General features: G+C 39.4%; 1 protein-coding gene across 3 annotated transcripts in view; it reads left to right on the top strand.

The window, feature by feature from the left end:
• Positions 1–27,479, top strand: part of TRIQK (triple QxxK/R motif containing) — a 64,495-nt gene that overhangs the window by 29,486 nt on the left and 7,530 nt on the right. For all 3 annotated transcript variants that reach the window (XM_056332450.1, XM_056332451.1, XM_056332452.1), the window contains one exon: positions 20,012–20,097. In XM_056332450.1, coding sequence (XP_056188425.1) covers positions 20,012–20,097 — 86 coding nt within the window. The remainder of the gene's footprint in view (positions 1–20,011; positions 20,098–27,479) is intronic.

Raw genomic sequence — 27,479 nt, forward strand, 5'->3', positions numbered from 1 at the left:
CGGGGAGCAAAATCCAATCCGTAAGTATGAAGATAAAACAAATAACATTTAGGTACTGGAAAGGCTTATTGTGGTTCTTCACGATTTGTTTGTTGACTATTGTCAAAATACTATCAGAGAACCATGCATGCTGCTAACTTATAAACATAATTAAAAATTATATATTAATAATTTTGGAAAAGTTTCACAATAAAGGAGGCTAAACACCAGTGCAGGTTGCCTAGAGAAGCTGCAGAATTTCCATCTCTTGAATTTTTTTGAAACTGAACTGTATGAAGATGTGAGTCATGGGATCTAGCTTTGAAGTTAGCCTGGCCTAGCTTCTGGTTAGAGTAGGTAACTTCCTGAGGTCCCTTCCATCCTGAATTATTCTGTTAATTTGTGCTATTGTTCTCATTTGTTTCTGAAATGCTGGGAATATTTGCTTAGAGTGGTACCGGCATAGAGTCCTACCACAGAAAAAGTTCTCAGAGGTGCTCAGTACACTCCTGTGCGTGGGCAGATGGAGAAACAGAAAACTAATGATATGGTACTTGTTATACGTCACTCTATGGGAATATCACGGTGGGTTGCATCAGCATCTTAAAATATGGCTTATATCTTTACTTTGATGACCAGATAGCTTCCTACCAATGCTGTCATTTCATCAGCTGGAAACCTTAGAGTAAATGTCCCCTTGTTTCCGATGATTACCTATGGTCATGAAAAAAATGGGTGTTTTATCCTTGTATGTATTTGAAGTAGAGGTAAATATTAAAGCTATTAAATAGTGGACTGGAGACTGCATTTGAAGTACAGCTTTGCTCATCCACATTCAAGAAAGATGAATTGAAAGTGAAAGAGGTGCTGAAAGAACTGCTAGGGTGACCAAGAAGAGCCTTGTTTAGCACAGCTGAACACTAAGACAAATTTGGTTCCTGTCAGTGAGTGTTTTGGGAGTAAACACTTGGGAAGGACAACAGTCCATATATATCCAGTCTGTAACTGTGTATAACATGTCCATAAAGAAACATACCTGGAAATTAGAAGGCAGTTTCTTACCAATAGGATATTGAGCTTCTTGAGTAATGTCCTACTGATAGGGCTGAAGATAAAAAGATTCCCAAAGCTTTAACTTGTTTTCCAACTGATCGTTTTCTATGATCAGTTTTGAACAAAACTGAATGATGTGGGTGCCTTCACTAACAGTGCTGGATTTCAGTTCACCAAGTCCTTTCTAGTCATATGTTCCATATGGACAAAGTTTCACTGTGAAGTGGAGCAGCTTTCAGAGATATTTAAAGCTAGAAAATGCATTTGGAAGGATTACCATAACTTTGACTGTAGTTTTACTTGTGGAAAAATTAATACTGAGTATTTTCACCAAAATCAAGATTTCAGGAGAACTGAAAACATAATCTTGAATTTCACAGGCTCTTCCCTTTTTTGTTGAAGAGAATATGAAATTCCTGCTGAAAGTCCAGGCTGAAAGGAGGGAGATGAGGGAAAAGAGGTACATTTCGATTGTAACATTAACCTTTGTTTTTCAGTGCCTGTGCTGTCAACCTTCAATGTGGTGAAACTATCAAAAAATTTCCACAGCATCATCTTCTCCTGTTTGTTTTGGGGATTTTTTAATAAACTACTGGGTGTACATTTGGTGTTGCTGCTCTTTTTGTTCTTTATATTAAAGAAGTGCAGTACTTAGGAGAATCTGGTAGTAAGTATAGTGTGCAGTTTCTCAGGGGATCCCCAGTTGTATATCATTGACAGGGTTCTCCTGTGTCATCCCTTGTCTCTAGCTGTTACAGGATGTCCTACTGGTACAAATAGGATGTGACTCAGGCATTCTTGTCATCAAAAATGTCAATGGAAAACTAAAAAATGGTTCATACCAAGTACTTCTAGCAATTGGCTCACCTCTAGGGGCAGGAGGGGGGGGACAGAAAAGAGAAACACATGGTATTTGTAGGTTGTCAAGGAACCTGGGGTTGTATTCAGTGTGTGCATAGGAAGAGTTTGGAAACAGTTTACAGCAGGTGCCAAAGGTGGTGGAATAAGGGCATAGTAATATGGGTTGTCTCCACTGCATACATCACTGACTGAAGGGCTTTCTAAGGGAGTTTTCCTTCTCCACCTATCTATTTATTTATTGAACAGCATATGCAAGATCAGTCATTTACCAAGAATTATTTTAACCTAGCATAGCACATTTTGGAAGACATTCACGTGGGTGTGCAGCACTAAGCATTACTGAAGTCTTCAGCACAAAATTACTTGGATCTTGGAAGTGCATGCCAGTACAGGGCATATTGGAAGAGCTTCATTCTCAGTAAATCTTGGAAGAAGTTGATATGTTGGCTAGAGTGGGTTATACTTGAGTAAACACTTGGACTAGAAAGTGGTCAAGGCACATGTATTTACGTGGACTGTTGGTCACTAAAATATCACAGGGACATATCAGCTAAGGCTGCCATTTGGTCATGGTGTGGGATGCTGGCCTTGGCGAAGAATGAGGTAAGACTGTTACCATGTTTTATCTCATCAAATCTCTGCAATTTTCCTAAGTCAGAAGAAGGAAGACTGTTATCTAGGACTGCTTGCACATTTGATGAATCAAAACTTGAATGTCTTGTCCAAGGTCATACTCAAAACATGTGATTGAGAGAGGAAAAGATATTCTGGTCCTCATCTATTATCCTAACCATAAATGCACTTGTCATCTTCCATTGGTCTCTTGGCTCATTTACTACACATCATAAACTTGGTCAATGAGTCTTATTGTCCATATTTACTTAGCTACTGAAAGAGGAAGGGGCTTCTGAACAACATACATTATCATAAAATAGCAATAACTCAAGAAATTCTGTATTCTGGTACACATGTTAGGACAAGAGAACTTTATATTTATTCCTTGACTTCAGTGCTTGCCTTTGAACTTGCTAGCACTATATTAAAAGTACAGGTGGATACCTAAATATTTTTCCTATCATATTTCTGTGGAGAAACACTGTAAAAATTAAATTACTAGGACACCATGGAGTGAACTATCAGTGAGACCTTTTGCCACACTCTATAGCCCTTTTATCATAAGAGAAAAGAATTACAGATTAAGACATGAGCATTAAATTAGCATTGTACTTATGCTACAACTTTGGGGGTTGTACCGAAAGAACTAAAGAAGTAACTTGATGTAAATCTTCATTACATGCACGTTTCACTCAAATGTTACTTGCAGTAATTTTTTTTTAATAATTTAGTGTCCTCTATTCTGCATATGCAAAACCCCTTTGCTAAGTTCTTAGAACTTGGCATAATCAGATCTACGGGCTTTTTCTTGATCTAGGAAAAGTGTGTCTGTCATAAAGGACTGGGTTGTTACTGAAAGTGAAGTCGTGTCTCTTTTCTTCTGAGGGACTGAACTGTTGAAAAACGGGCCTCAGGGAGGGTGCGTGGCTTTGCTTTGTTCTGTGTTTCCATACCTATCTATGAAATGAGACGTTCAGAAAAACAATTCACTCTCCGAATGTGAGACACACCTCTGGGTTGTGAGGAAATGAAAAATCACTCTGAAAATGGAGTAGATTGACTGTTTTTCACTCTGCATGCTGTGTATAATAAATGTGGCCTTTCTGGTATGTTTAAAGAACAGAATCAATCAGAGCAAGAAACGCCAATAGAGGACTGTTCAGACAGTTTATAAATAACCTCTCTCATCTGTCCTGAGCAATGCTTGTCCTGTCTGCTGGGAGCCCATCGCCACGGGAGGCGGGGCGTTCTGTCTGCCGATGGCTGCACATCAGGACTCATCTGCAGGACATGCACTTGGACTAGGACCACTGGTCATCTAATGGTGCATGGCTGAAGTTCTGTGTCCTGTATCGCATGCTAGACCACACTAGGTGACCCTAGGCACAGGGACTTCTTCAGCAAGGGAGGGGGGTGTGGGGTTATCAGATCAGAGCAGTATCCATATAAACAGCTTGTGAGGAAACAAGCATAGCTAAAAGTTAGTTTTCTGTTGAATTCTGTTGAATTTTGTATGCTTTTAATTCCAGAAACTGAAATTGCTTTGTGCATGGGTTTATAAATATTTAACATGCATTTTTAATGAATAAGAAATTGACTTTAAGGGTCAGTAGAAGATCCGGTTACTTTTTCAGGTACTTTTTTTTAATTGTTTCTCATTATATTTGTAAATGTAATTTTAAAACCTTTAAAAAGAAATTAATATAGACCATCAGAGAATCATCTCTAATAGATAACACTCATGAGTGTTTTTCACTTCTATTATACTGTTAGACCAGGATCTCAGAGTTTTTGATGAATACCAAAGTCTTGCAAGGAAAAGAGATTTCCCAAGGTCATACAGTAATTTTGTGGAAGATTCAGGAATAGAAAACAGCTCCGTGCTTTATCTGCTCTATTCAAATAGTTTTCCAGATGGTAGACTATTTTCCTCAGCAGTCTCTCCAGCTTTTGTATGTTTCCTACAAGAGACAGGGTACTGAAAAGATCATCCTGTGGAATAAAGTTTCGGAAAAAGTGATGCTGGGAGCAATCTTTGTTTCTTTTAATAAATTGCCCTAATACATGCCTTTCACTATTTAAGTTGTTTATAATATACTCATGTTCAAAATAACTATTGCTGAAACCCACTGACTTTGATTTATTAAATTATCAGTAGAGCACTGATGCTGGCGCGAATGACAGAATAAAATCAAAAGGTCTCAGGTAAACTTGTTACCATCACTCTGAAGGAAGAGTGATTGGTACATACAGTATTTAAGTTACATGTCAAATTTGTATGCCTAAAAATAAGGTGAGAAGTAAAGCCTAGCTGTTCTTCATTATATATTGAAGATTGCAGTATTTATGAGTTATACCAGACATTTGCCTGTGAGGCAGCAAGTCAGGAGTAAGATGCCATTATTTCACGTGTTTTAATGCATGCACACATGCATAGTTCCTTTTCTATGAGCCTTCAGAAAGGGAAAAGGATAGAGTAGTATTTCTGGAAAAATAAAAGATAAATTTAAAGTTAGTCAGGCTCCTCTATCCAAACATGAACCTCATGACTGGCTGTAGCTCAGTTTGACTTTTGAAGGTAAAATTGTGTCTCCTAATATGCCTTCAAGACAATATTGCACCTTTCATTCTGAGGTCCGTAAACCATTACTCTGGGTGCTTATAAATATGCATTTCCTTTACACTTTTAAGTAAGCTGCTACTGCTGTCATTCACTTTTAGTTAAGACCTGTCAGGTGGTGTTTCTGTTGAAGGAAAGCATTTTAAATTATGGGCTAACTGAAGATAGGTACTTCTTAGGAGTGCTAAAATTGCGAGTGAGTTGGAGAGATTATTCCTCACAAGTAATTTTAGGATCCTAAGGGATAATGGTGATGTGTGCAAGAGATGTTCCCTTCTCCGCTAATTCCATTAAAAGCCTCTGATTTCTGCATTGCTGGAGTGAGACTCCAAAAACCTGCTTTTCCTTCTTGCATAATCACTTTCACAGTATCTTGTAACATCCACCTCTGCTAAGACTGTCAGTGCATTGACTCCTGGAATGACAGTGATATGTAGGTCTGACAAAGCATCCTTCGCAATATGCTTCATTGAAGTGAGAACTGCAAATGCTGACAGTATTACTGGAAACCTTTTACTTAGGCAGAATTAAAAAATTACAACTTGTATTTTGGGATGGTCTTGTAATACACAGCTGGTCCAGAATGATACGACTTACTAGTAAGGAATTACTGCATCTTGGCAGACAGCATCCGATTTATTTTCAATTCTGAGAAAAGCATTAGCCACTGGATAAGACACTGGATCAGGGGTTAAGGCATTCATGATCACGGTTGTGCCATTTTTCTGGTGCCTGACCTCATGCAAGTCTCTTCACCCAGATGTCTTTTCTTCCTTCCCCTAGTCTTTCCCTTTTTAAACATGGCTGTGATCATTCATAGGCTGTCCCCATCTCTTGCAGCTTCTCCACTCGTAGGTGAATGCCATGAATCCCATACTTAGACTAAATCAGTAAATTTGGTCTGTTACCCACAAGTTATAGCTGTTTGGTTCAGACTTTGGAAGCTTTTCTTTAGCAAGTTGTGACCAGTGGCGAATTAATGGTGAGTCAGTCTGAAGCAGAGAATGTTTTTAATCCTGACAGCAAGGATGCAGGCTAATGTTAAAAGGGATTTCAGCTCATTAGAGAGAAGGGACTCCAGCTTCTCGTGAGCTGCAGTCTCTGAGGCTCTGTTCCTGGTTCATTGTGTGACTTTGTCAATGTTCTTTCTTTGAGCAAGGCTTTTTTTAGTTTGTCATAAAATCATTCCTAAAATGATTTAATGCTGGGTGATGTACTAATACTGTTCAAATACTGCTATCCTATTGTGTGTGAGAACAGAAAACTGTGAAGCTGCTAGAAATGGATGTGAAGTGGTATCTGCGATGGAAGTCCTGTGCTCTGTTTCATATGGCCCCATCTTTTCCCTGAGTTGCTCAGGTTTTGTGTGCTACCCCCAAGACCTCTCTGTTCCAGCTGGGGAAAAGGAACCTGTGGATAACAGGTTGCATCCTCCATCCTTCCCTTCCTGGAGTAGCTGTCACCATCCCTCCTCTATGCAAACTGCCACAGCGGGACAGCTGGTCAGCTTTGGTTGGGGAGGTCTGTGGCTCCTGGAGGGGTGCATGGAAGAAGGGGTGACTCCAGATCCATGTGGTGCCACAGTCCCACTGTGACATCCCCCAGGGGCAGACCCTGGTTACCTAATAAGGTTGGACACATCAGATAATGTGTGGTTGACTACAGCAGAGGGAGAGGGATCCTCCTCTCCTGAAACCCCACCGACCCGTTAGCCAGAAGGTTTGATATTTTTATTACAGTACTTGGTGATATTGTGGTGCTTATTCAGCTGCCGCTGCTGTGAATGATTCAGTGATGTTTTCTGGCAGTAGCATGATGTACACCAGAGTAATTGGGAATAAATTTCAAGTTACTGGTATTGAAAACATTTTTCAGGCTGAGGTTGGTTTGGTCCTGTTCTTGTGCTCAAGAGGTTAAACTTACTGCCCGAGATGTGATCTGGAAGAGTTTCTCGCTGGTTCAGACAGGCTCGGGCTGTTGAAGGGGTTTTCTTTAGCGGGGAAAGGGGAAGGGGGTAATTCTTTCCTTTTGATCATGGTCTTAGATTAATTTACACCTGTGTTGTATTTTTTCCTAAAAACATACCCCAGTAAAGTATCTTTGACTTCTGTAACCTCAGTTGCTCCTGTTCTTTAAAGCCAAAAGAAAGTAATTTGTGCAAGACAGTGGGAGAATCTGGCTATGTAGTGGTAGATGTAAGAAGAACAGAGAAGATGGTCTGTGGAACATCTGTTACATGGATATGCTTTATTGTGGGCAACTGAGTTGCATGACCTGGTCATCAGTCTCTATATTTTCCTTTATTGTCTTTAAGTGTTCGCTGCGGAGAACTGTTAGTAGTATTTTCCTACCTTCCTGCCTAAGCACAGGCTAGCTTTTATTGGAGCTAACCTCTAGTAATTTTAAAGGCAACATCACAATAACAAGCAAACAGATGGGACATATAATACTCATAAATTATTGAATGCAGCTTCCTCATCCTTCACAGTAAGCTCTTCAGGACAGGGACAGGCAGTGTCTTGTAAGCACCTACAGTAGAACAAGGAGGTAAGCAACAGCCAACGTGATTTGTCAAGTCAATTCAATTTTCTTCTCTGACAGAGTAGCAAACCTTGTCGATGGAGAAGAGGAAGAGGTGCCATATGCCTTGACCTTGTCAAGGCTTTTTGACAATGTATTCTGGTAAACAAACAAGAGACGCATGAACATGAAGCTACTGCAAGATGGGTACTAAACTGGTATGAAAGCTGTTCTTGGTAGTTACTAATGGTTTATTGTCTGTTTGTAAAGGTGTAATGAGGGATCAATAGCAGTCTGTCCTGGACCCAATATTCTAATTGCAAGTGGGATGATGAATTTAGTTTGCAAATTATACCAGTATGGGAGGCATAAAGAGTTAAGAGTTTAAGATTAGAATTAAAACTAAATCTGAGAAATTGATGAAATGACTTGGAAAAATAGAATATAATCCAGCAGGGAAAAGGGCAGCATTCTTAACTTTAGTATAAATAACCAACCTACAGACTGAATATGGGTAAGAAATGCTTAGGCAATAATTTTGGGGAGAGGGTTTGCAACAGTGAGTAGAATCACAGGCAGACTATGACTGAATGTGTAAGGAGAATATATACATAAAAGATACCAGTAAGCCCTCAGATGAAGCACTGTGTTCAATTTTGTGCAAAGATCAGAAAATAAGTCCAGAGGAGAACAAGAAGAGCCCAGAAAACACAGGCTGAAGGGCTGGGTCTGAGGGCTGTTCCATCTGGAGAGCAGAAGGTTTGAGAGATGTCATGGCAGTCATTAAATAAGTAAAAGCCTTATGCAAAAAAAGAAGGGAATAAATCAAGTGTCCTCCAAGACTGTGGTGGATATGACAAAACATAATGTGCTAAGAGTTCAATACAGGAGATTTGAGTTAGATATTGGACATGAGGAAACTTTTCATTATAAGCCTAATGAAGCACTGGGGGAAAGCTAGTGAGTGTGTACCAACTTTATTTTTAAGGATTTGCTTTTCTGTGATTCTGTTGTCCCTGTGTGGAACATGGTTGCTGGATGTGTCCTCCAGGTTGGTATCTGCGACAGCAATGTAATCATCTCTCTTCCTCTTCTTGTCTTTGCTACTTAGCTTCTATCTGGCAGATCGTTTCCTGTTCAGCTTTTTCCCCTATTAAGTGAGCTGTGAGTACACCTCCAAATGGGATATATTAAAAAAAGTCTGAGGCCTCTAGGGACAGAGATGGCAAAGACCAGAAGAGCACGCTCAGGGCTGGCACAGCTCTGGAACAGTGGTGTTGCATGCCACTTCCGTCTTCCTAGAAAGCTCTGACCACAAGCCTGTTTCCACTTATTTCGAGGTATATCACATTTTTCTCTATTTGCGGCCAGCAAAGTTAATAAAACCAGCATAAACCAAATTGGAGCTGGGTGCAGTCTATTTCAGAAAGGCAGAAAGACTCTGTGCGCCGTGTCCCCCTCACCATGCCTTACACTGCCTTGTTCGCACCTCTCAGCATCAAAGAAATAGTACAATAGTTTCTGTTGTCTAAAAATCATCTAATCAAATGTTAGATAAAAATATGGCTTTTAATTGCATTAATGGTGGGTACTTCAATCATGATCAATAGTATTTTTATTTTGCTTTTCTCATTTTCAGAATTTATACTACAGCATGGTTGTATATATGAAAGTGCAACTGCTAGTAGTTGTTCCATAGCAAAGTAACAAAAATGTTTTTAAAACTACATGTGCACATCAATGCATGTATATATTATGTAGGTGGAGAAGAAAGAAGTGAAGCACTCACCCAGTGATCTGTTTCAAATTAATTGTGTTAAATTGTTTTTAAGTAAGGTGTTTAATGTCTTCATAGTTGTCTGTTTGAGTAGGAAATGTTAAGGAGAGTATTGGAAAGGTTAATTGAAGAACGACATCCTGTGTGCTGAAGATACCCCTTTTACATGGAGCTGTTACTTTTTAATGGCTATAGACATGCACCTGTTGGGCTTGAGCAAAAGATTGTAAAAGGTGATTTAGTGTTAAAAGGCATGAAAGAGGACTACCCACCAAATAGCATCTAGTAAGCATCAATATTTTTAGTGCTGTTCTTCAGATCTTTTATTATGACCTTGCAGTTAATTGAGTATATTCTACAGGTATTGAGAACAATGAAATTACTCAGCTGAATAGCTGATTTAAAGTATTGATGTTATTTTTTGTTTTGTACATTATTGATAATCAGTTTTCTGATTTTTTTTCTTAAATGCTTATATAGACTTTTAAAATATTCCTTAAAAGAAGTATCAGAAAAGGTGCTAATTTAAATGTGCTCTTAATTCCTCATTAAAATCAACATATGTCTAATAGAAATTTTAAATGTAAAGTGTTTCTTTAATGAAATGTTACTTTTCATGGCAACTCATATCAAACTCTGAGGGATTTTCTGAGGGATTCTGTTTCCAGTCAGTATATTATGTTTATATTACCAGACTTCTGTCTTGGAATCAGGAAAAGATAGCAATAATTAAATGGGTATATTTTGGTATACTTAAGAATTCTTTATATTTTGGGGTGGTTTTAATCTTACATGCAGCATAAAAGGAACTTATTCATTTTAATGCATCCTTTTTGTTGGCTTAAAGCTGAAATATAGTTGCTTGAAAATTAATTTACCCCTCTTGAATGACTCGCTGGATTATCTTTGTAGCATTAAATGTCAACCCTGAGCTCAGAGCACATTGTGTCTACGGTAAAAAGTTGTCCCTGAGCACTTAATGTTGTGTTAAATGATGATGTGTCCTTTGCAAATGTATTATTAGTGTCAAGCTGTTCCGTTTCTCAAGATTGAAAAATGGTCAGTGATTTGAGCTGCTGTTAAACCTGAATAAAATAGAGAGGCTGTGGGGGGGTTTCATGCCTTTTCTGAGTACAGACATACTCTTGAGTAGGTATAAGACATATCAAAACGTTTCTGTTAACGTAAGACCCCGAAAACTCCCTTTGGAATCACACTAATTAAAAAGAAAAAAACTCACTTCTGCTTCTCGGGAAAAGAATGGTCATTGAGTACATCTGAATGACACTAAGAACACAAAACCCAATAATAAATACTTGAGAGCTTGTTTCTGTAATGTGAACTGGACTTCTGTTGCCAATTTTCAAACATAGATTATAACACTGTTATTGATGTGTGATTTGCTGTCTGATTTTAACTGAGGTTAGGCCTGAAATTGCTGTGGAATTTTGGTTTTCAGAGGTTCTGGTAACATCCTAAATAAATAGTTATTTCCAGTTTTAGAGTTACAGTGTAATGGATGAGGCATGCATGCTTACGATGTGTCACGTGAGAGCAGAGTTTCACAGAATTTCACTGGATTGAAATTCTGTTACTCAAGGAATACACAGTGACTGGTTTAAAAGTCTCTCAAAGATGTTTAATCATATACTTCTGTACAGCTTAGAAGATAGGTGCCTAGGTACCTTTATGGATCTAGGTGGTGTTACAAAGCACTTGAGAAAACACTTTCCTCGTGCCAGACACCTTAACTGCTGGCATTAATAAAGATACTTGAAGAAAAATTCTGCTACTGTGTGTGAAATGATAGAGCTCAGTTTTGAGGAGTCCCAGGACACGCAGAAAAAAACCAAACACATATTCTTTCCTGTTATAAAACAACTACCGTAAATTTATGGAATTGTTGAAAGTACAAACAGATTTGAACTTTTTAGTCCATTGACTTGCTGTTTACAGACCCTACGGAATTCTTTTGGTGCACTTTAATTACATTACTATAGTTACATTAAGGTATTTCAGACAATATGATTTTATGGCCAAATTCTTCCTGAGTTGTCAGCCATTTAGCTGATTCCAGGGAAGTGTTCCCTGATGACTGGAAAAAGGCAAATGCTATGCCCATCATCAAGAAAACTAGGAGGAGGACGTGGACACAATAGAGTGCATCCAGTGAAGGGCCAGGATGACCATCTGGAGCACAGGTTGTACAGAGAGAGGCTGAGCGAGCTGGTTTGTGCAGATCTAAGAAGAGGCTCAGCTGAGATGTTACTGCTGTGTACAGGTATTTCGTAGGAGGCTACAGACAGGGTGAAGCCTAACTTTCATCAGAGGTGCACAGTGGTAGGACAAGAAACAAGTTAGAACATGGAAATTCCCATTGGGTGGGAAGGCAGTGTTTTTGCCAGAAGGATGGTCAAAGGTTGCTTGGAGAGGTTGTGGAATCTTCACCTTTGGAAATACTCAAAACTCAGCTAGACAAGCTCAGCTAGACCAGCTCCCAGAACAACTGGATCTGATTTCAGGTTGGCTTCAGTTTAGAAGTTGACTCTGTTCTGAGTGAAAGGTTGGAGCAGATAACCTCCAAAAATCCCTTCTAACCTAAACCATTCTATGAGACTGTAGCTTAAAGCCCCAGGAGCCATAGCTGGTACACAGGAACGGTTCAGAAGAAGCAGTGTAATAAATATGGTACATCCTCACTGTAGAAGAATGAAGCTGGGTTAATTAGCATTGATAATATACAGCTGTGGTTGGCTTCAGGGGCGGTCGGCCGATGTAGATAAGGTGCAGCTGTGGCTGGTTCTGTTAAGGGGTTGAGAGCCAGTGAAGGGAGAGCAGCTGAAGAAGAAGCAAGAGAAGAGAGAGGGGGTCCTGGATGAGGTGAAGGCAAGGCAAGGCAGCGTAGCAGAGGGACTGCATGAAGAGTGTGCTGGTATGAGATGGTAAAAGGTCTTGTTGCAGCTTGATAGTTTGGAGAGTGCTGCAAGACCTCACAACAGTGGATCTGTAGTACAGGCATAGCTAAGTGGCTTGGGAATCACCATGTCATAGCTGAGCAAGGGTGGAAGTCAAACTGTGGTTTTTAGATGCATTTTACAGTCCCTTCGTGGTTCTGTGATATTCTCTCTATAGTACTAGTAATACTTAAGATAATTACTTCAAAGGTAATTTGACTATATCTGCAAATGTCCTGAGTCCAGACAAAAGCACGTAGGAAACTGATTCTCCTTCTCCACTTGTCCTTTAGATACAGTTCCTTGGCTCAGATTAATTCTGCTTAACCTTAGAGGCGAAACCAATGCACCTGACTTGGGTGCTGAATATCTAGGCTCTCTCTGTTGTTGATGACAATAAAATAGGCACTGATAGTGAATGCTTTAGATCAGGGGTCCTCAAACTACGACCTGCAGGCTGGATATGGCCCCCTAGGGTCCTCAATCCAGCCCCCGGTATTTACAGAACCCACCCCACCCCAGCCCCCTGGTCAGGGGGGGAAACCTAGCAGCCACAGATGACTGCATCTGCGTGCTGGCCCCCTGGTTAAAAAGTTTGAGGGCCCCTGATGTAGACTGTCCTAAACTGCTGTCACTCCCTCTTTGGAGAAGTTTCTTCTATGGGAAGAAGAGACCTAAACAAGCAGTCACCTAAAACTGAAGTCCGGTGCAATGACTGTGACCTTCTGTATCTTGCGTGTAAGGAGGTTGTGGATGATGGTGTGGCTGAATCTGTCTCCATCCTGGACGCGCACCTCTATCAGCAAGATCTAACTTTTCCCGTTCCCCTGTTACAGTGGGGAAAAGGAGGGGATGCTCAAAATCAAGACTTTGGAAACCCTAGAAAGACAGTAGAGCTTGCCACAGTCTCTGTAGTTTCTAATTAGCTATGTATACATTTTAGCATGGGTTTCAGCATCACTTACATTAGTGTACTTTGTTTATACGACTGGTAACTAAAATTTACCCAGTAGCTGTAGTTTTATTACACCTTAAACAATACTTTAACATATGAAACGGATTGCTACTGTATGGAAAATGTCTTACTAATGTTTTTATTATGACTATAATACCAGCACAGAAAGATTCAGGACAGCAGTTTGTTGGTTGTTATGAATTATAGTGAAAGTGTTGAAAGGAATTTTAAATCTGTAATGTTGATTAGCGAATTTTACTATCTGTCAGTTTTTTTGGCATGCTGTAAATAACTCATCTTCAAATAATTTGTCTGAGTAATTAAATTTAGATTGCATATTTCTCATTTCAAATATTTTGACTCTTATCTATTTGCTTTTCCATTGTGGCTTAATTGGTGTGGTCTATATAAACGGACAATAAATTTATATACCTTTGTTATAAAGATCAGTCAGTGAATAGAACTTGGTATTCATCCCAGGCAGAATTATGATTGAATGTATTTGCAAGATTAAAGCACTGAATTTACTTTTTTCTAATTAAAGGCAATTAAAGATTTGCAGACACAAATAAAAGACAATGAATTGAGGAATAAGTGTAGGAGCAAGTCCATTTGCAGGTGAAAAGAAGTGCCTTTGAAGCAGAACCAGCTGTATTTTCATTGAAAGAATAACAGTTTAGGAAGCTTTTCTGCATGTGCTTGCTTGATAGCATAATGTACTCATAAGCAGCTTACGCAGTACAGTATTCAGAAAATAGCAGTGCATTAATTTTTAAAGTAGCAAATGCAGGCAAAGAGCAATGCTGCCACATGATGATAATGAAGGTGGATATTGTAAAGTCTGCTGAGAGAAAAGAAAGCGGGGAGCTCCTGAAATGTGAACATTTATAAAACAATAACTAGATATTCATATGATAATAAGCTTGGACAGGAGCATCAACAAAGGCCAAAGATGCAGTCCTGTTTCTGCTTAAGCCTGATGAATTGAAAAGCAGAGAGGTAGCCTAGGCTTTAGTCTCTTATTCAATTCCAGTAATGAGCTACTGTTAGAATGAGAGAGTAAATATCTAGAAGGGATTGGATGGGAATCAATTTTTTTTTCTCATGAAGTTATTCTATAGATTTGTTTAGGTTGTATCTTAAATGGCAGCATCTTTAAACACAATCTTAAATGTAGTCAGTGTTCTTAAATACAATTCTCAGTGTGTTGTATTCACATTTAATTGTACAACAGGGCTTGGTATGTATGTGAAGGTACAGTGTTATACATATTGCTTGGTAATGTCACAACATTTCTGTAGGCTAAAAAAAAATGGTCACCCAGAACTAATGAACTTGTCTAGCTCATATGTATTTAGTTTAAGTTTTGCATTAATCATGCTGTCACTGGAGGTTTAGTTAAAAAGAAAACTGAATATACAAGATCAGGTAATCTCTAATCTGTTATTAAGATTATTGAATAGAAGATATATGGGATCTCGTTTCCCTTGTGACTAGAGATAAATCACAAAAATTCTTGTGTAACCCATAGATTTTTAATCCTAGTTACATGAGGAGAAACCAACTTGTTTTGCATATGGTATGAATCCTTAATATTCACTCTGAGAGAGACACTGGCATTTCTTACAATACAGCTGTCTTTAGTAGCTCAAGAAGTCCCTGTATTTCACCCTTATCTTCACCCCTTCCTAATCCTGGAAGCTATTAGAATAGTCTTGATTTCTACCTGTGAAAAGTTTTCTAAGCAGATTTGTAAATAGGGCACAACTCAGTTCAGCTGCTACTGAGGTCACTTTTCCACTCCTTTGGAAAAAAATGTGCAAGAAAGTGAAAGGAAGGGGTGAGGTGAATGGTGACCTCTGGAGAGCTTCCAAAGGGCAAAGCAACTTCAAGCACTGAAATGGAAAGGTGGATGATCTTGGCACCTGGTCTTGGGAGGGACTGGCAGGAGGCAGGGCAAGCAGAGAGGTGATGGCTGTAGTCATTACGCAAAGTTGCCTTATCATGGACTAGTTCTTTGGCCTTAAAAAAGGAAAGTGATGGACTTGGAACAAGTTATAAAGAAAGAAGTGGCAAATTTGTTTAAAAAAAAAGTGGAAATTGGGGTAATTGTAAGGAAAAATTAAGGAAGCCTGACATGGGAGTTAGAGAGATGAGGTGACGAATTCATAAGAATAATGAGAAGTAGAAGAGGAAAAGATTTTGCTTAAGTAATATAAAAAGTAAGATTTGGTGTGGAAATTTTCCAATTCTGTCTTTTTGTCTTCATCTTCTTGCCTTTGTATATTCCCTCAGGAAAACTCAGTGCCTTGAATAGCCATTGGGTAAAGCAGACAAACGGGGCTTTGTCTGATGAATCTGTCTTGGCGGGCTTTGACGGTCACTTCCTGGGCAGAAGGAACAGCTTACGCTGATGACTCTGACAGATAAATGTACAAGAAATATTGCAGTATAGGTGAGATAAAACTAGAAGACATTGGGAGTGTGAATATACATATTCCAACTGGTTGAGTTTGCAGGTCCAAAAGAACGTAGGGAGCCTGTATTACTTATCTCTGCTTCTTTTCCAGGTGGTAATGATCAGTATTCACATGGTAGGGCCTTTGCATTTCATAGTTCTTTATAGTCCTGTAGTGCAGATGTCTTTCCCAAGGCCTCAGAAAGTTCAGATGTTTTCAGAGTCTGTCAGTACAATTGCTGAATCTGGTTTTCATTACAAACTGCTCCACAGATGCCCTTTTTAAACTTTTGCACTTGGTGGACTCAGACTGTTTCCCCACCATATTTTTTTTTTCCTTTTGGCTATCACATTTAGCAAAGAGAATGGTAAATTAATTGCAGGTGCATAGATTCAGAGAACTACCAGCTCTAGAGCCATTACTGAAATAGCCTATTTGTTATATACATGGGGTGGGGAGGGTGGGAGTGTTAGTCGTTCGTAACAGATTTGGTATAAATCTGGAAGTATTCTCTAGATAAGTAGAATCCGGTCTTAGCCATAGCCATGACACTGGAATAAACAGTAGCAGAGTTCCTGAAACGAAGGGAAAGAACACCGGTAAGTTTTTTTCTGGGAGTAGCCTTGGTCCTGCTGATAAATGGAGTTCACAGACTGGGTCTCCTGTGCAGTATCTACCCCTGCTCATGTCACCTTCGCAGCTGAGCCTTGGAGAGGAGGAGGGAAAATGGGCAGTGGAAGGAAGGGGAGGTGGGTTTCAGTAGCTGACTTGTTTCCCATTCCTAATGGGCCTTACAGAGCTTTCCAGTTTTCATTATCTACTGTTGTTGCATCACTGGAAGGGAAAGCTCTGGCTGTCCTGCTTTATTTACCCCAGATGAGAGAGCAGCAAACCTGAATTATGAGAACTGAAATTGAACTTAGTCCTTGTCAGTTATGTACTTTTAAACAAAGGTATTTTTAATGCTTAAAACATCTTGGATAAATTTCTGTAGTTTGTTCACAAGTAAGTAAGAACAGCTGCATCACTTTATTGAGAGTTGGCTCCCAACAAACAAACAAAAAAAATCAAGGCTGGGGTATATCTGTGCCAAATTTCAGCCTGGAGTGAATTTTTATAAGTTATAAACTCCTGTCATTAATAATGGAAATTCTGACAGCTCTTTAACTATTTCATAGCAAAAGTATGACTGCAGTACTTTAGGGAGAAGAAACACGTTCTCTTTCTGGCTGGCTTCATCTCATGACAGCCATTTTGGTGGTTCCTGCCATTCTTTCCCTAAGTATTCAAAAAAATCACTGTACTCAAGATGCATCCTATTATCAGATATCATTGACTTCTGAAGAATAACACTGCAGTGGTCCTGTCCTGCAAAGAAGATATATTGGACTGGCTGAATATGTTGGAGCATCTGACATAAATTGTCATTCTGTCATCTTTTCTTCTCTCCACCCTTTAAGAAGGTTCCTTAGATATTATTTTTTTTTCCCCAATAGACATGGTTTCAGTTATTTTTCCTTTTATCATTGAGTATTTTCTAAGTTATTTCAAGTCTTTTATGAATAATATCTGACCAGAGGATAATATGGGGACCTTCACAATATATAATCTCTAGGATTGAGGAGAGATTATACAATAAAAGTAAATTGGTAATGTGAGTTCAGCATCCACAATATGCTACAGAGAAGAGCTCTGCATTGAATATGAGCAGAGTGATAGAGTAGACAAAGGTAGAGGCATGTTTCCATTAATCCAATATATCAGTGGAGAAGATCTTTCTTTCCCAGTTCATGTTGCAGAATTTCACCACTGCACTATAATATCCCAGTTTTGAAGGTGACCATAAAATGAGAAGATTGCATTTTTTATTATGAATGTAAGATCCCATCCAGTTGAGCATATGGGAGTGTTGCATACACAAAACTACTGGGCACAGGTTTATAGGAAAGGTTAAATTATTTGAATGTAACAATAATGAAAACTAATGTACAACTAGATAAAATTAGTTGTTTAAAAATCATAGAATAATAGAATAATTTAGGTTGGAAAAAAACTTTAAGAATATCAAGTCCAACCATTAACCCACGACTGCCAAGTCCACCACCAATCCATGTCCCTAAGCACCACATCTGCGTGTTTTTTGCACACTTCCAGGGATGGTGATATCACCAGCTCCCTGGGCAGCCTGTTCCAGTGCTTGACCACACTTTCACTGAAGTAATTTTTCCTACTATCCAATCTAAACCTCCTCTGGTGCAACTTGAGGCCATTTCCTCTTGTCCTTTTGCTTGTTATCTAGAAGAGACCTACTTCCTCCTGCCTACAGCCTCCTCTCAGGTAGCTGTAGAGAGAGGTAAGGTCCCCACAGGTCTCCTCTTATCCAGACTAAACACCCCCAGCTCCCTCAGCCGCTCCTCTCAAGACCTGTGCTCCAGACCCTTCACCAGCTCTGTTGCCCTTCTCTGGACACAGTCCAGCACCTCAACATCCCTCTTGCAGCGAGGGGCCCAAACCTGAACCCCGGATTCGAGGTGTGACCTCACCAGTGCCCAGTGCAGGCGGACGATCACCGCCCTGGTCCTGCTGGCCACACTGTTTCTGATACAGGCCAGGATGCTGTGGGCCCCCTTGCCCCCCCGGGCACACTGCTGGCTCATGCCCAGCCGGCCGTCAGCCAGCTCCCCCAGGCCCTTTTCCCCCAGGCAGCTTCCCAGCCGCTCTGCCCCAGCCTGCAGCGCTGCCTGGGGCTGCTGTGACCCAAGGGCAGGGCCCGGCACTGAGCCTGGTTGAACCTCCTACAACTGGGCTCGGCCCATCGGTCCAGCCTGCCCAGATCCCTCTGCAGAGCCTCCTGCCCAACAGCAGAGCAACACTCTCCCCAGCTTGGTGTCATCTGCCAAAGATATTAAACAGGACTGCGCCCAGTACTGAGCCCTGGGGAACAGCACTTGTGACCAGCCACCAACTGGATGTAACTCCATTTAGTGCCACTCATCAGGCTCGACCATCCATCCAGCTTTAAAACCAGCATAAAGTATGCCTGTCGTGCAAGCCACGAGCAGCTGTTTTCTTCAGGAGATGCTGTGGGAGATGGTGTCAAAGGCTTGACTAAGGTCCAGGTAGGCAACATCCACAGCCTTTCCTTCATCCACTAGGCAGGTCATCTTGTCACAGACGGAGATCAGGTTAGTGGCCAAATAGCCAAACATTTCTGCTTTAAGCATCGTAGCTCAGCTTTGGAAGTGGGCAATAAGGACAAAAAGGCTGGAAAAGCCAAAGTGGTTGTACTGAGGCTCTTAGCCCTCTGAGCAGTTTCTTCACAGATTCCTCTTTTCCTTCTCCTTCTTTTGTGACTGTGTCTGTACCTTGACTTCTGTTAACTTAAAGAAGCTATGCCTAGTAGTACATAGCACAGCAGTAACAGGACCTTCAGAGAGCAAAAATATTCCTGAGAGATATCAAGTGTTTTATGCTTTATTATTATTAAGTTGAGATAAATGATTTATGCCATTTCTAAGTATGTCCTCCTCTGAACTCAGTTCTTGTGGACTCACAGTAATCCAGTACTTGTCTGTGCTCTTTATGGCTGCTAGAGCTAGTCCCTCTAACTTTTAAAAAGTCTAAGACACTTCTACAAGATTGTGTGTGACATGTTTCTACAAGCAGATGGTGTGAAGCAGTCATTTTGTTAGTGCTTACTTGGACTGACCTGCATGTCTCTGAGTTCTGATGCTTGCAAATAACGTTCCGGTTCAAAATGATGAAACACTTACACTCACCATAATGTCCCATATTACACATTCATATATGCATTAGGGATGACTAAACAACAAAAATTATAATGAAAATTTTGTTATGATTGAAATGAGAGGGAAAAACGTCATCCACTTTTAATCTACTTATTTGCTGTCTGATGCTTACTGAACTATTTAATAAACATTGTACTAGTAGGTGGTTATCCGTATGTGTGTTTTGATGGCCCTCTGGAGTAATAGGCTCTAGGCTGCTCTGTCGGCTCTTGCTTGTTGTTATCATTGTCTCTGTTAATGACTCTTGTTCCACGGATTAAGCCCCTGTCTGACAGAGTTGCTCCTGTTTCAAGTGCTGGTCTGTGGGATGTTTTCAAAATGTTCGATCTGACTTGTCAACTGAAATAATTGCTGACATTCTTTATATTCTTTTTGCATCATTTTCATTAAATGTGCTTTTCTCCTCTAGGAAAACAAGATTATAAGAAAACCAGGCCTATGTTAAGAGCTACAAGATTAAAAGCAGAGGCCAAGAAAACTGCACTAGGCGTAAAGGTAGAGATCTATTTGAAAGCTTATACCACCTTTGTGTGTACTTTTCCCCATAGATGTACTGTGTGTGAATATTGATTTCTGAGAAATATTGTTTATGACACTTCAAAATCTAAGTGCAATGCCAGAATATGAAATATTTATGATGGATTGCTTTTACTTAACCCTAAAATAACTAGAATAGTTGAAATGCTAAAAGATTTTAAGTAGTCCATGTCCTTGTTATGATGCATACTTACTTTAAGGTCAATGAAGTACTATATGCTTAGAAAACTGATCTTTTCAGGGAGCCTTTCTGCACACAGAACAAATGCTTTAACGATTTCATATAGTTATAAAAATGTCAATAAATGTCTTCCTTCTTCCTCTTCCTATCCTATACCCAGGAGTAATTTAAAGACTTAAGTTTGTTAAGTATTGTAAATTCTCAGCATTATTATCTCAGTCTACATCCTTGTGTACTACCTCTGACCAGCAAAAAGAAGGCTTAACTAAACAGCAAAACACATGGAAAGGTACTGAACTTTATTTTGGAATCGTCCATTTTTCAGGCATGTATGCATTATAATAATGACTATTTGATCATGGCTGTGCATATGAGCAAGGAGGACAATTGGGAATATTTTGTGCTATTTGCTACCCCGTGTGTCATCAAAACGGGATTTATGTGAATGCACGTTGTTTATTTAAGTTGCATCTAGTATTTTTTCCTCAAACTTATATTTGAATCAAATTGATATACAATTAGCTTAGCAGCAAGAGTAAAAACCGAGCTATAAAAAAGTGGAACAAATACCTGGGTATTGTAGTGAAAGAAACTTCATAAATGTTAAAAGGAGAACATTTTCTTGTTTCTGGCAGATGAGAAATCAATTTTTTCAAGTTACAGCTTATAGCAAATGCCAAGGTATTACTACCAAGCTGTAACAGCTGTTGAGCTGCCAGATGATGTATTTGGTTGTCTTCCAGAATTTGCTATTATAATCACGAAACAGTGCTTTCTTTTTGCTCCTGATTGCTGATCTCGATCAAGCATTACCATGCGATGCAGTATGTTTTCACAACATAATCTCCTCCGTTAGTGCTGTGTGTCAAGTTTTAATGAGAAAAAGTAGATTGCCTTTTTTGTTTAAAGGATAGATTATTAACCTTTTGAGTTCAATGTTTTTTCCTTCCTTTCCTATTAAATTTTACTTTTTCTTTTCATTTTACTTTAAATGACATGACCTTTTAAAAGTGATGTTCTACTTGGAGACTTCTACTGTACAGCCTAGTTCTTTTAAAATCTGCATGTTTATTACATGTGTTTCACAAGTGAGAAAAATAGGAACCTTGGTCCTTCAAAACCTGTTCTGTTTCCTTATTTTCCTAAGTAATTGTTAGTTAAAAATGAGGGAGAATAGGAAAGCATATGTGTAATCATACGTATAATGAAGAATCAAGTATTAGTGAGTAAAGAAATTAAAAGCAGTTTATTTTGTAGACATCTGTCCCTGCATGTTATAGCAGAACACCAGCTGACTTCTAGGTAAGAATGAGTTTTACCATCAAGGTGCACACATGCTCTGCAGGTCATGGGATGTTGTGTTTCTGGGTTCTGCCAGTTTCAGTGTCCAGTGTCTGAGGTTTGCAATTCTGCCTGTGCCTTTAGAAGAAAAGGGGGAAAAAAAAGAAATTCTTTAAAACATTGTCTCCTGGCTGTAATATTTTTTGCACACCTGGACCTTAAAATGTGACTCTGGATGATCCCCAAACAGATTACAGTCATTTGCTTTGCTTCCCAATTGCTGAGAAAAGCTGACAGAGGTGAAGCAAAAGGGAAGGTAAGTTGGGCACCTTTCCCTCCAGGGGTATATGCTTGTGGGGGACGGAAAGCAGGGCCTTTGTATGCATCCTTCTCAGGGAGCCTGCTTAATGCCAACAACCTCAGGCTTACTAAATGTTACAATACTTCTACCAGAGAACAGGCAGTCCCTGTAGAATAAAACTCTGCACTTCAGCTGACAGACCCTGAAGTGCTCACTGTGGAAGCATATTTAACGTCTTGGGGTAAACTTGCACCTCCTCCTGTCTTGCAGTGGCAACTCTTCACCTGCTCCATCCCGCCAGGTCAGCAGAGCTTCACCACGGGCAGTGGATGTTCCTGGTGTGCCTGCAGGGAAGTTGCCCTGCCTGCCCCAGGGGAGGCTGCTTAGTTGTGAAGCCCTGGAACCTCTTCCTCAGGCAGGGCTTGTTTTGCTCAGTCCATTGTTAAGTTCCAAGTTCCTCCAGCTGTCCTAGAGCAATCTTCTTATGTTCATTCTCCACACCTATCCCAGATACTCCTGTTGTCTTCTGGATAAATTTCGAAATACAAATTTCCTGAAGTCTCCTGCTTAGTGTGACAGCAGGGTATTAAACCACTCCTCATGTCTGTGGCTGTCAGAAGAGTCAACAGAGTTGAGGTCCCATCAGGTTATGTATATTCGTGAAATTATTTTGAGGCTTCAATGTGCATTCCTTTGATTGTTTCCCAATATTCAGAGCTTTTGAGTGTGCCCAGGTGCTTCCTTTGGGAAGGGATCGTCACAGTTGTCGCAGAGTTTTCTGATGGTGATGAGTGACATGATTCACCTTCCAAAGACTGAGATTTTAGTCTTTTTATATGATGTAGGCCCTGATTCTGTGCTGTGACAGTTGATTAACTTTGTTGAGGGGAAAAAAAGTGGTGTAACTACAGTGCAATGAAATAAATGGTCAGCACTTTAAATAGAAATGTCCAGAGTTCTTGTAAATCTTTGAGAAAACCCACACATACGTGTATTTACTATATATATTTTATTTGTTTATCCAGGTTTCAGTACATGACGCAGCAGGCAGCATTTCAAAATATATTAACATTTTCCTATAAAAAGCTAAGTTGCAGTTAAGACAAATACTGTAGAGGAAGGATATCCTTATCATACATGTAAAATTATAAGCTCTCTGAGAAAGAGGAATATTTTTATAATTCTGTGAAACACCTAACACAGTAAGTACCATACTGCCACTTAACATGACAGGATTTTTAGTGCTTATTGATACTCCAGAGTTGTTTTGCACTAGTGTCCTAAAGGGCTTATATTCCTGGCTGTAAACTAAGACTCAGTGTAGTATTTGGGGGGGAGAACTGGAAAATAGCGAAGGGATTTTAGTCCTTAATTTCTGTGAAGATAATGAAATTCAACTGTTGTGTATTTCACCATGAGAGTTGACAACATTTACTTTAAAAAAAAAGGCCCTACAAATGACATCAAACTTTTCAGAACCAATCCCCTGGAGATCCTTCACATTTCATCGCTGGCATACTAATTAGCTTGTCTTGTCAAATTTTGATTGCCTTGTCATTTTAATGCAAGGTTTAAAGTAACAAAGTTTCTTTCAGTTGCTGGCATTTAGTACTTTTTAATTTCCCCAATGAGAGATTTTATCCATGTTGATAATGTCAGAGAAGCAGCTAAGCACTAATAACTATCAAAAGTTAGTTCAAGCAGGGTGACCATGTTAGTATTGGGTGTCTAATATTTTCTCTTTAAACATGCTTAAAAATTAAGTACTGTAGCAGAGCTATTGTGCTGGCTGTGTATATGTGACATTAATGCAGACAGTGTCAAAATAGATGGTGCCTCTTGGAAAAGCAGAACCCCTGTCTCAAGAAACAACTCAGACAGAAAGCAGTATGCCGTATGTCTCCTGGTGTTTGGATAAGCCCAAATTCTTTGTAGCTGTAGTTAAAAAAGGGAGCCACTAACCTTTGTTATCCCCCCCAGTGGGAGCTCGTGCTGGTGGAAGCCCACCAGCTCGTCCTACCAGGTGAAGCAGCGATGGGTCTGCACCTTTGGTGCTAACTCTGCTCTCAGTGGGTGAGGAAGAGGTGCCAATAGGAGGGTGACAAGCAGAAAATGGTTTGAGGAATGTGGAAGCTCAGCTCCAGATAACTGGGGTTTGATATGTGGAGGCCAAAGGTAATGGGATTTCTTGGGGAGGGATTTTTTTCAGACACTGCAAGAATGAATCAGTGGTCCATGGGATGAATCTTGGAATTTTTCTCTCTTGTTGAAAGTTAGACACAAATCTGAACAGTAGTATTTTACACTCACTTGCAAAGACATAATCAGCTGCAGAATACCACTCCATAGAGAATTATTAGCAACATAGTACATCGATTGAGCTAAGGAAAAAATGTTTCCTAAAAAAGTAGGAGCTTAATGTCTGTCATTCTTTTGCATATCTACTGAATCTAATGTGTAGCTAGCTAGCTCACTATTAAGATTTTATCTCATCTGGAACAAGTTATGTATGAATAGATAAGAAGACATTCCTAGTGTATTTTGGCAAAGGGTATTCTCTGATTTCATGCTGTTCATAATCTGCTAAATTAGTGAACCACATTTGCCAAGTTAGAAATATAGTTTCATAGCTTTGCAGAAATTAAGGCCACAAGGGACTATTAGATCATTTGATCTGGCCTTCTATATGTTACAGATCATGAAATTTCATCCAAATACTTTCTAGGAAGTCCAAGCACTTTCTAATGACCAAAATACTGGGTCTTCAAACCAGCTTATGTGCCTCACATAAAGAGCAGGGCAGCTTAATGTGCCATCGGGGAACAAAGTGTGATATTCCCAGTGATCCCGGTAGTCAGGCTTTGATCCCTGACCTTGAAATGAAGGGAGGGGGGAAGAAAACATACAAAGAGAAAAACAAAATCAGATTGCTCCCATCTGACCCTGGCCTGACCTGTACACATAAGTACAGTAATCATGGTGGTTTGCGCATGTGAACAAGATGCACCAAGAAGGAGCTTAGGAGGATTTTCTGTACAATCTTGGAGCAGTAGTCTGTATTTCTCAGGCTTTGGTCTCTACTGATGACCAACATAACACTTCAAAGAATAGTTGACAACAACAAAACCTCAAATCCCATAAATCAGACCAGTACAGTTGCAGAAAAATTTCCTGAAAAATAAAGAAACTTTTTTTGTTCCTATGTAGAAAAGGCTGGAGCACTGAAGTATGAGGTGCCATTACTTTTTAACACTCAGGTACTTCAGAGGCTCATAATATAGCACTGACCATGTAAGTAATCCCAGTCTTCCCAGCACCCTGGAGGAGGAGTTCAGTCTGGAGGGCTGGGTTTGCCAGCTCCAAGGCTGGCAGTTAGGATCTCCTTTCCACACAAGCCCAAGCTGAAGTTTTCTTCCCAATAGCTAAATAAAAATGTACTTTTTTGACAGATCTGACCATAAAAAGCACACAGCCATGGAAGTCCATATTTTCCCCAAGAGGTAACTGGAATTGTCAATCATTCTTGCTCCTAGGAAATGGCATCTTGTTTCAAGACTGAGCTTATCTAACAGCAGCTGGACCTTGGGAGGTTCTTGTAAACAAGATAAAAGGACCCCACACTGTGAAGCGCCTTACTTAAATACAGGTGTATGGCACATATAGTTATATGTTGTAACCAAACTACATCTTATTCTTCTCTATGATAAAACAAATACCAGTCATCTCTCTGCCTTTGCACATCCAGAGATCACACTGAGGGAGTGGTTACCCCTTAAATCCAAAGATCTTTTTAGAGTCACAGTCTTTCAAGAAGAGTCCTCCACTTCCTAAGTACTATCTACATCTTTGATACCTGTATATATTATCTTGCATTTAGCTGTATTAAAATGACTCCTGTTGCTTTGTGATCATATAGCCAGGCCTCTTAGATGACTGTGTAGTAGTACCTTGTTCTCATTATTTGAGACAATAACAATCTTTCCTCCATCTGAAATTTTTACAATAAAAAATTGATAATATAAAAATTGCTGATAAAAGTTAATAAATTATTTTTGTTACCTTGTATTAAGTGTAGGTGTCCTGCAGTAAGGAAGTAAACATCCATTTTTGTATATGATTTTGTTGAAACTAGAAACGTATCACAGTGAATGTCCAGATAAAGTCTTCCAGTTAGAAATTATATGGGATAAAAAGGTTGATGGCCAAGTCTACGTGTGTTTGTTTCATTTTGACAGGTATCTTTAGTCAGCGTGATTTTCTTTTCATCTCTTTTCAGAAATAGCTAGGGGTGGTTTAGCATTTCAAAGACAGCAATTGTGGTACTTTTTCACCTAGTTTTAAGCTGGTTTCATATTAAAAATGTACAGTTCTCTTTGCAGGAACATAGAAAATATGTAAAAAATCAGAAATTTCCTGAAAGTGTGATATTTCTCTGTACATGTAGGATAGGATGCTACCCTACACAGCGTCCAAATTTGTGCTATTATAGCCACCATTTTTTCCTCACCCCTATTTTTTCATGTCCTAATTAATCTTGTTTAGATCACAACTCTGCAACTTGCTCCACCAGGGTGAATCTGAGGACGTTATCCCTGTATTTTGGCATGAGACACATAAAACTGACAAAAAATAAATCGGTAGGGTTCTGCAGACATTATTCTAAATATAAGAGAATATAATAGAAAATTCTGTTCCTTTTAAAGGCTCCTTTGACTGTAATTTGGGATTTGAGAGCAGGGATGCTATTTCCTAGCATTCTGTATCATGTTATAAAAGAAAAAAAAGGAGAAAAAGCCCTGTGATCATTTTAAGTTTATTTCTATAGGACTTTTTCTATATTGGTTAATTATTCATGGTGAAATCCTCAGAGTAAATGGATTTTGCAGAGGGATGATGGGGATGAAGTGCAAGAGAAAGGGAGCTATATATGCCAAGCGAAGAGTATTTTAACATTTCATTTCTATGCATGGCTTAAAATACAAATAGCTAAGCCTGATAACTATAAAACAAATTAAAATGACAATATATACTGTTGTTACAAAGACAGTATAGTGGTGTAGCATCTCATTTGCTATTTACTTTGCAAAATTTATGTGTATAAAAGTTCATAAACTGGATGCAATTCTTAAGAGACTCTCTAGCTGAGAGCCAGGTGCCCTTTGTTAGGCCATTTATTTTAGGTTTTTGTTACTCTGCCTTCTTCAGTAACTCAGAGTTAAGGTTCTTGCATAATTTTCAAACCTGGAATTTCAATAAGTGTTTTCATTCCCAGAGTTAATAAATACTGATCCAGCCACCCGGTTCCTGATGCCTGTGTAAGGGAAGTAGCGTTGTTGTATATCAGTGTTATTCACTGTAAAACTTAAGAGGAATTAAATAACTAGGCCCCTCAAAGCAGTTACTAGGCAGCCTGAGAATAAAAATCAAGATTTTCCCAGTTCTGTTTCCTGGAAAACAAATCTTTAATGCAAACATTCTTCAAACTTTCACTGCTGCTACCACAGAATTTCATAAGAGAGACTGGGCAGAAGGGGGAGGAAAGGTGAACCTTGTGTAAAGCAGAAAGTGTGGCAAGCG

Source organism: Falco biarmicus, chromosome 3 (assembly GCF_023638135.1).
Source record: "Falco biarmicus isolate bFalBia1 chromosome 3, bFalBia1.pri, whole genome shotgun sequence".
Classification (NCBI taxonomy): Eukaryota; Metazoa; Chordata; class Aves; order Falconiformes; family Falconidae; genus Falco; species Falco biarmicus.